This window comes from Haliaeetus albicilla, chromosome 9 (genome assembly GCF_947461875.1).
Source record: "Haliaeetus albicilla chromosome 9, bHalAlb1.1, whole genome shotgun sequence".
NCBI lineage: Eukaryota > Metazoa > Chordata > Aves > Accipitriformes > Accipitridae > Haliaeetus > Haliaeetus albicilla.
The window spans coordinates 15,881,775-15,891,707 of record NC_091491.1 but is presented as its reverse complement, the minus strand read 5'-3'; the positions used below and the strand labels follow the sequence as shown (position 1 = coordinate 15,891,707).

At 43.1% G+C, this 9,933-nt stretch overlaps 1 protein-coding gene across 2 annotated transcripts in view; it reads right to left on the bottom strand.

Moving 5' to 3' along the window:
* Positions 1–3,633: 3,633 nt before the first annotated feature.
* KY (kyphoscoliosis peptidase) overlaps positions 3,634–9,933 on the bottom strand; it is a 21,470-nt gene continuing 15,170 nt past the window's right edge. For both annotated transcript variants that reach the window (XM_069791816.1, XM_069791817.1), the window contains 3 exons: positions 7,414–7,602; positions 6,630–6,820; positions 3,634–5,559 (listed from right to left, as the gene is read on the bottom strand). In XM_069791816.1, the coding sequence (XP_069647917.1) occupies positions 4,658–5,559; positions 6,630–6,820; positions 7,414–7,602 (1,282 nt within the window). In that variant the 3' untranslated portion in view covers positions 3,634–4,657. The remainder of the gene's footprint in view (positions 5,560–6,629; positions 6,821–7,413; positions 7,603–9,933) is intronic.

Genomic DNA, 9,933 nt, shown 5'->3' with positions numbered 1-9,933 from the left:
GAAGTACTGCAAAATAGCTGAGGAATGAATGGCTGACTTCTGATTGTGGTCACAGCTTTTACAAAAGAAGGGAGAGTAGTTGGAACTGGAAATTAAATTGAATGGGAGGAGAACCCACAAACAAGTGAGATTCATCTGTACAGCAGGTGTTATTGCAGCTGCTATGTGAGCTGGTATCAGCCTGTTTTGAATCTAGGCAGTCTCGGACGCTGTCCAGTCACGTTGAACTGCTGCATTAAAATACATCTGTGACCTGTTTTGAGGAATATATTCAGTCCTTCCTCAAGGAAAATAAGTTGTTAATGAGTGAACAGAACCTGTTTCCTATGGGCTTGCCTTTCTTCCAGGGGCACTCTGCAGTTCTGTGACTGAGCCTTTGCAACCTAGGGATGGAGACATCCCTTGTCCATGTCTGTAAGTTTCCTGTTCCTTTCCATCAGCTTCACCTTGTCTTAAAGCAGCTTAATGCTGTCAAGAAACAGGAATTCAAAAGCAACATATGCATGCAAAACCCAACCGTCGGGTCAGGCAGATGAGTTCAGCAAAGGTGATGCCTGTCTGCAGACTGCAGCCTCTTCATCATGCCATAAAATGGGACTGCAGTTGGTCAAGCAATTCTGCATTCCAGAGTTCAAAGACACTTGAATCAACAAGTCCTTTTATTTTGGCTTTCTTCTGGAGTTCTTTGAACAAGGATAAAACCTTCAAATCCATTCTGGATTCTCATTGTGCTGTCTTTGTAATGAGGTGTAGAACTGCCCACAACTGGGGATAAACTATGGTCGTGCATTTTGCACATAGTTGGCACTGGCCTCGGTTCCTGTTCAGAGCTGTCCACAGGTAAGCATTTTTGGAGCATCCACCTTAATTATCCAGATCTCAAGTAAGGACTTGTTGGTCATGGGGCATTTTGACAAAAAATGAACAGCAAAATAGAACAAACTTTTCCTCTTCCTGGATCAACCCACAGATCCACTGAGAGTGTGGTGTGCCAGAAGTCTTAGGGATTCCTCGTGGCCTTCAGCGGTCACAGCAATACCATTTTTTAAGTGATACCTTACAAACCATATTCTATTTCCTGAAGATCTGTTAAGTAAGTTACTGAGTGTTGCATCATGCACTAAGTGTTTTCAGAAGTTCAGAAGACATTTTGGCTCATTAGTGATGTTTGCTTCCGTATCACTTTCCTTTAGAGATACTTGGCAGTTCATGTTGGCAGAAGTGAAGAGTGAAACTGAAGATGATCCATTTGTTCAATTAGCAGCTATAATCCTGCAGTTTTTATCAATTTCTAATGCATGTAATAAGCAGCTTCATTCATGGAGTAGGCTGTAAAAATTTGATCTAAAGTGATCTAAAGAGTAAAATTTGCAACAGGGGAACTGCTGAATTACTTCTCTGTGCTGGTGTACGTGCTCTTTCCCACCTTCTCTCTTTGCAGATACACAGTGCCACAGACTCATGTGTCTGCTGTTTCTGGAGTTGCTGTGCATGGTCAACAGGAGAGGAGGACAGAGGTTGAGCAAGGCAGTATGATGAGTTGAACGGTTTCCTGCTCTCACTGCATTGCTCATTTTTAAGCCTGTGCCTTTCTCACAGCCAGCATGGAAATACCAGAGCATCTGATTGTATACTAACCATATTCATTCCGTGGGTGAGGAAGCTAGCTGGTGAGTAGATGGAAGTGCAGAGATAGGCTTGCCAGAGATAAAATCTTGTTCTACACATTCTTAATTTACCTTCACTGAGAAACAAGATGTTTGCAAAACTGAGTGATCTGAATTCATAGTGCTAAGTAATTGCACCTCTTGTTGGTGTAGGGATTACAAAAACTGTTCAGTCCTAAGGCCTGCCAAGGGAGAACTCTGACTGAAATGGGAGAGCTGGTAGTCGTGAGATAACTGAGAAGTCTGTTCCAGAGACGTTCTCCTGGTGTTAGGGTCTTGGCTGTGCTGAAGAATGTGCATTTTTTATGAGGGAGGAGAAGACGACTTGTTTATCCTGGAGGGAGATGTCATAGCAAGTACAGACTTTGGAGGTGCTTTTTATCTGGGGCTGCAGGGTTTCTCAGGCATTCTTCTCTGCCTTTGCAGTGTCAAACATCCCTTGGAATAATCACCTGGCCCTGGAAACTTTATAATTAATGAAGCTAGAAGAGGTTTTTTTTGTGTCTTTGAACTCATGCCTTCGATAGCACTAAAGAATTTCTTACACATTTGCAGCGCTGAGCCAGATGTTTGTTTTCGGTTTGAAACAAAAATGTGGAAATTTATTTGCAGTACTTCTGTTTGTACCAGCCTAGCATCTCAAAAGGGGGAAGTTGTTGCAGGCTCTGTCTGTGTGCTACACGTGTTCTTCTGTGGATGTGACAGTGCTTTGGGTCATGCTTTACTTTGAGGAGTTAAATGAGTGTCTGGGCCTGTATACATGTGTATAATTGCAGGTGCCTGGGTTTTTTGGTATTGTGTAGGGGGAGGAGGGAATACTCCCTGAGACCTTGCTAGGTGGGGGGCAACAGTGTATAAACTGTCCTCTCCCTTGGGATTATTCCCCCCGTCCCCCCTCCCCCCCGCCCTGCCATCTTGAGATGGAAATAGAGCATGTGGGTTTAGAGAGAAACCTTGTGAAATGGAGTCTCTGAGATGAGAAGCAGTGACCACATTCATACTGGTGTTGCCCTGTGGAGAGGCTTTACCATGGCCGCCCACTACTTGTGCCTGTTTGTATACGTGTAAGTGAAGGTTGCATGAAGGGTGTATGTAGTTTGGTATCCTTGACCCCTTATGTGAAAAAAGTAGTTTTCTTTAGTTCCTGAGCTCTCTGGGATGCCCCCTTATCCTCCAATTGTAAGAAGTGACATATTTGACTGGATCTGCTTGACCTGTAAAATGAAAGCTACTGAAATGTGACCTCCTTGATCTGAAAAATGGGATCTAAGAAAAAAGAATTCTTCTGCTAGGCACCAAAGTAAACCAGAGCTGTCTGTGCTTACAGACAAGGCTTGCTTTTACCTTCAAGGTCCTAGGCAATCAAAAAATCTCCAAGTCTTTCTTGCATCTGCATCTGTACTGTTCAGTATGTGTTGCTGTCCAGGGAGCAGATGCCTGCTGGGCTACAAGGCTTGTTAGTGTTCCTGCAGGGAGGAGCTGCTGCTGCCAATGTTTGAAAGCAAAGACACTCACCTGTTTTGGGGAGGACTTAAAACCTACTTTTATGTGATGTATGGAGCCTCCTTGTCTCTGAGTACAAAAAGACCCCAAAGCATTGCTGTACTCCTGACATCCTAGAGTAGACTTCATTAGCTTATGTGTTGTGTTTATACTTGCAACTTGTGTCTGCAGTAGCCTGGATCCTCACTGAGACTTCTGCTACTTGAATACAGCTCCAGGTACCCTGCACACTCACTCAACTTGCTAAAAATGAGGACTCAAACCCGGTTGCTGGGGTAGAGGGAGTAACGTAGGAGGGATCAGAGGCAGTAAGCCTGCTGCAGATGGGCAGCCCTTCGCTATCGGGTGTAACTTCTGCCATCTAGTTGCTGAGGAGGAGGAGAATGTAGGAATAACCCACGTATTTTGTGTGGAAAATACAGCAGCTTTGTGAACAGGAATTCATATTGCTTGATCAATGAAATAGAATGCAAAAACATAACAGGTTTATTTTAAATTCAAGCTCAAACATAATATCTCTCGGGTCATGCTAACATGGACATCTGAATCATTTATGAAAATTTTGCTTGACCTTATGATGTGTATTTGTGGTGAGATTCAATAGAAGACCACCTTTGCCTTGTGCATGTAGGGGTTTTCCAGGAGTACAGCACCAAATAGTTTTTTACATGATAATGATGTCACTCAGGCTGCTATTCCACATAACCCCTTAAGTTTTTTAGTTGCATTATTGCACACACAGATGGAGTAAGGAGTGATTTTTGAGAACTTTATTCTCCATTTTACTGTAGTTTTAGTTACAGAAGCACCTGTATCCTTGAGATATGATTACAATGCTAATATTGCAGAAAAATGTTTACAGTTCAAATACTCTAATATAAAAATGTAAAAATGATTTTGTTTATTGTATTTAAGAGTCAGTGTAAAAAGTAATTTCGCAGTATCACTTAAATTTGTAAGACAATGAAGTGCACAAGAAAACTTCATGTTGTAGCTTCTTGCTAATACTTCTCTCTCCTGGGATGTATTTTGCAACTTCACTAAAGATATACAGAAACTCAGTTTAAGTTTCCTGAAGTTCCTCGTGTCCAATATTGCCGCTCAAAACCAGGGTGTAGTGGATTCTTCTTGGAGTAGCCATTGTAAGACTTTTCTTATGGTCCATAACTTTGAAACCAGCAATCGCTGCTGGCACAGAATGACCTATGGCCTGACAGTCAGTTGTTTTCTTCAAAATGTTTGTCTGGACAGTATTACTGAAATGTTGGTGAGGGTTTCATTTAATTTCTTCCACTGCTGCTCCCCTCTTAACAGGATTTTCTGCTTCTTTGAGCCCAAGGTCTTGCAAAAGCCTGCAAGTGTTGTCCTGCATTCATTGAAAGAACAGATTTGATCAAGAGAATGAGTGATCTCCTAAAGCTGTATTGGTTTTGGGCACGTTGGAAAGGTTGGTTCATGCAGGTGAGTGAAAGAACAAGGAGGGGATGTTATTGGGTCTCAACTTCGTATTTCAGGACGTGTGAGTAAAAGCTGTGGTTAGCGTTCTCGTGCACCATCACAAATACCTCTCTGCATCCTGAAGTGTTGCAGGTTCCCTCCCAGTAGCCTCTGCTCTGGGTGAGAGGGTAAGTGTTCTCAGCTTGAACTAGCACCTTTGCTATCCCGTGCATTTTGAGTTTAAACTGAACATTGCGATTTGCTGGCAGCAAGCCGGAGAGCGGCTCCAGTATTTCATAGTCTTCCACCCACTTGCTGTAACTCTGAGGGAAAGCTGGCCACTTCACTTCAGTGTTGAGGCAAGTGATGAGGTAGTTGAAGATGTAGTCGTAATTGCCAGGATCTGACTTCTTCTTGGCATAGATTTTCAGAACAAAGTTCCCTGCGTGGGGGAGATGGATCTTCAACTCAATTTGGTTCCCACGATGGATTTGCATGATGTGCCGCCTTATCATATCCTCTGTCAGGCTGCTGTTATCGGAGTGCAGGGAGGCTAAGATGCTTATGTCTTTGCCCAGGGTGAAGGTGACAGAACAGCGCCCATCGTTGGTGTGAATGATGGGGTCGGGGTGTGATGGCCTCAGGAACCCTTGCCGCTCTGTGAACCAGCTTGGTCCAACAGGCTGATGGAGGTCCTTTGGGAAACGCATGGCCTTGTCCACAGACTTGCACTCTACGACATACTCTAACACGCAGTTGTAGACATCTTCTGAGGCTTTGGAGGGCTTGGCAAAGATCTGCAGCTTGTGACTCCCTGTCTTCTGTGGGTAGATATCCAGCTTCATTCCGTGTTTTTTCAAAGTCATTAAGCCATATTCATCTGTTCCCTTCAGCTTAAACGTAAATAATGTGGCAGAACGGCAATCCACTGATACAGAGGCTTTTCCATTTACTATGAAATACAAAAGAAAAACTGCGTAGGAGTTTCAGTACATTTTTTGCATGTACACCCTGTTCTGGGAAGACTAATCTGTCCCAATAAATTGCTGCGTCTGTAATAGTAAAATAAAGAGCTGCAATTGACAGGTCATAGCTTGTCAGCTGTCTGCTTAGACCAGTGTCCCTCAAAAAGAATGAAGTGAAGAGTGGCCTTTGTTTTGGAGATGTGCATTTATCCTATTTTGAGACACACTGAAATGGAGGTGTGGTCCTATAGAATATGAAAGCCTGTGCGAAATATAACTGAAAGTACCTTCAGCCCATGTGCTCGAGAAGGGCTTAATTAGATGTGATTAGACCTGATGGCTAGTCCAGTAGCTGTTCCAAGAAGCTTCAGAGAAAAGTGTAGGAACCCTCCAGTACACAGATATGAGATAATTTACCTCCATATGAGCTTGTTTCCAAACAGCTTGAAGATAAAATTAAGTCCTAAAATGTTGTTGCCTTTAAGTTTTAACTCTGTGTTTGTTCTTGGCATTCATAAATTAGTTATCTAGTTAAATTCCTGCAGCTCTTTTAAAATCCGAGGAAGGTGATCTTAAATGTGGGCCCTGTAGTTCAGTGGTGTTACCTGAATAGTTTTATGTTAAAAGAGCTGCTGGACTTACGCAGGTTGCTCAGTATTGCATAAAGAAGTGCCTGTTTATGCGTTTTTCAGTAATTCAAACTTTTGGAACATCATAAAAGGTTTTAATCTCATTTTCAAGCCAGAGTAACTAATATATAATAGCAGTACTTCTAATTTTGCACTGCTGATGCTGGCTGATAGAGTAACTCAGCAGCTAACTGAGGCTTTCTTTTAGACCCAGAGGCTGCTAGAATTTTTCACAGCTTGAACAGAAAAAGAAAAAAGACAGAAAAAAGAAAGAAAGACGACCCTCCTCTGCCCCCAAGAGCTTTGAGTACGCTTTGCTTGCCAGAACCAAGCTGGAAATAAAATGCACTACATGCATGACAGTGTATGGTGGATGCGGGCTTGCATAAGGAAAGATGCTCTGCAGCTTCCCCTCTGTGGGGTGTTACCTGTTTGGATGACAGCTGTCTCCGGGTGTGCGGTCAGTAGGCCCAACATGTAAAAATTACTGTTGTGCAGCATGTTGTTCTCAAAATCTTTCAGCGTCAGGGTTGGTTTAAGAAGCTGCCAGTTACTGTTATCTGGGAAGTGATTGTTAATGAACAGAGCCGGGTGAGTCAGAAAATAAAACTCATTGTACCTGGAAGAAAAAGGAAGAGATTAAAGGAAAATGAGTAATTACAAACAGTTAATTCTTCCCCTGCACAGTGGTGGTGGTTTCAGCAGGAGGAAGTCACAGTGTTTTGGATTCCCGAGAAACTGATGTCGGTGCGTTTGAAATTCTCCAGGCAGAGAAGGAACCTGAGCTTTGGACTTCTATTTCCAGGGCACATGCTGAGCTTTTGGATAAAACCAGGGTATTTGCACTACCCCCTGCAACCATGGGCTCCTGAAGAAAGAGGGAGGCACTGCTTGTTGTTTGAAAGTGTGGAGGCACCCTCTCTCAGGCAGCCAGAAGCTATGAATCAAGTGCCACGTTGTGTTGCATAAACTGGATATGTGATAAGCAAAACAAGTTCACATTTAGCAGTTATATAGCTTGCTGCTCAGGGCTGCTGCCTTCCTACAGGTATGTACTCCATCCCTTGTATAGGCGGCCCAGATAACCTTGCTCAAGGCTTTGGGTCTTGCTGTGGGACCTAGAATTTGTCACTGTTTGGTGTGGCAAACCCATCAGCTTTCCTTCTGCCTTTGTGGTAGGTTTATGTATTAACATAGAGGATAGTTCTTTACCTGAAGGTGAATTTGGTGAAAGAATCATCGACAGCACCACTTCCCCAGGTGCTGTCGAGCAAATGCCACCTTCCATCAAGGTAGACAGCGTTCCAGGCATGGTCAGAGTCCCCTGTAAAGGTCTGCCCCATCTTGTACCCATACCCCTTGGAGTATCCCGACAGCTTCATGCACTGGATTCCTGCAATACTAAAAGGAAACAATAAGATGCAGCAGGAGGCTTCTGTTTTAAACCTGTCAGCATACTTTTGTGGAAGGACAAAAGGAGGAGCTAAGTCTGCAGAACTTCAGTCCTGTAGTCAAGTGGACCAGCTCCATCAGCTCCTCAGGTGCCTCCTTGCAGCTGAGTCCCAGGGGAGTTACGGGTTTTAAATGTCTGAGTGTGCAAGAGTACTTCTCTTTGAAAACTCCAACTTCTGACCCTGGTGACAGACTATTGTGCTAAATGCCTAGGTTATTGCATTTTTTAATTCTTTGGGAAGCTTGCTGTTAGCTGGGGTGCTGTATTTTTTTTGGCAGGGGGATCTCTGCACTTTGTGCAGCTTTCCGCTAACTGCCTTCCTGTACCAGCCTGTCAGCCTGTACATCTAGAGACAGGCAAGTTCTCCCCTTTGACCACTGACATCACGTAGAGACTATTTTTCTGGGCTGTGCTAGTGAATGGTTTCATATGGGGTGGGCATGCAAAAGTAACCCAAGGTAATGATGCCTGCAGTGTTGGATAGGGGCTGTTTTTTCTTGTGGTCTTTGCACAGGGACTTGGAGAGAGCATCCCACTGGAGGAAGGGGCTTTTCTCTTCCAGTTTTTGCATATTGCCTCTCTTTTTGTCTAATGTACCATCAATTCAATGTTGTTAGAGGAGGATGACAAAGCTGAAGTGTGCTTAATTGCTCTCTGTCTTGTTACTCAGTGGAATCCCTTTGATGCTGTCCACAATTAGCCCATGTAATTATGAGTTAAGTGTGTCTGTTCATGCTTGTGTTCTCTCTGTGATGGTAAGCCTGGTGTTTGACACCAGTTAAGATATCTTAGACCTCACGGGATTGTGGATGCTGATTTAGTTTCCTTAAAGAGTGGGCTTGTGCTTGCCCAGGGTACGAATTATTAAATAGTCTCTTTTTAAAAAACTAATGAATACCTGTGTTGATGTGTAAATAAGATTTAAGTAAGCACTGTGTTAATAAGCTCTCTGCTGTTGATAGCAATGGATTCTAACATTGGCATCTTATTTCAGCATTAATCTAAGATTGCTTCACTTAGAGGACTGTCTTTTGTATAGGATGGTATTGACATTTTTCTTCTTCATTGAAAAGTACGTTAAATGGAACAACTACCTTAAGTAATAAACTGTGCATGCTTCAAGAGCAAGATTGTCTGCATAATGTGGGTTTAACTCAGAAGAAAAGTGATATTTATTGGGAAGATAATTAGCACTGTTGTTAAGAAGTCGCGGTCTGATAACAGATACTGGCTGGTAATTGGCAGTGCAGTAGTGCTTATAGGGAGGACTGCTTTTTTCACGGAGATGATGCTGGTTTAAAGGGAAGGTGGTCACTTCAGCTTCTCATACAGACTTACTAAACTCAAACCTGGACATCTTTGTGTTAATTATTTGATACGTTTTCTTTAAGAGTATCAAATTAAATTCTTACATTCTTTCTTAAAGTCTTTAAGAAAGAGTATCAGAAATAAAATCACAACTGGAAAGGGCTGATTGAGACCCAGCTGGAAGCTTACGTTGGGTAGCCTGCAGAAAGAAGACAAAGTTAGACAGAAAGGAGAAATGTGGCAGTACCCCATCCCTGCTAAAGATGGCTAGCAAAGAAGAGAAGGGAGCATGGAAGCCAGCTCTTGTTTAGTGTGGGCTGTTACGCAGCAATAGTGAGGCACTGCCTGTCGCACGAGGTATTCAAAACGAACGTGGCAAGCCTGGAAGGAATGCCATTGAGAAACCTGGTGTCACAGGTGGTCTGTAAAGTCTTTGCCAGCCCGCAGTTGCCTGTGAGCCAAATTCTCATGTGGAACTGGGCAGTAAATCTGGAGCAACTCCACTGACAAGACTGGCAAGAGCTTGGATTTACATGATGTAACTGAGACTAGGTGCTGGCCCGGGAACTTTAAGGAAGGTTTGATCCTAGAAGTTTCAAAGGGGCCTAACAGGAGCTAAGTACCAAATTCCTACTAATTTAATGGGGATTGGCATCTAATCCTTCTAGGCTTCTCTAGACACTCTTGTTAGCTGGGATATTTAGAGAGAACATTAAGGGACAAGTTCCACCCTTCGTTCTCTCTGTGCTCTCACTTACAGTGAATGCTAGCAAAGCAGCAGGAAAAGTTTGTGCTCAGCTGTGTTAAAAGTTCCAAAAAAAAAGGTCAGAGCATTTAAACAGTGGTCTCTCTAATAATGGACAGACAAAAAACCAGGCCACAACATCCTGTAAAAGAGCAATCCTGTACTAGTGAAAAGAGTGATTGTGTCTTTGTTCTTGTGTAAATGACTTTATACAGTTAAATTAACC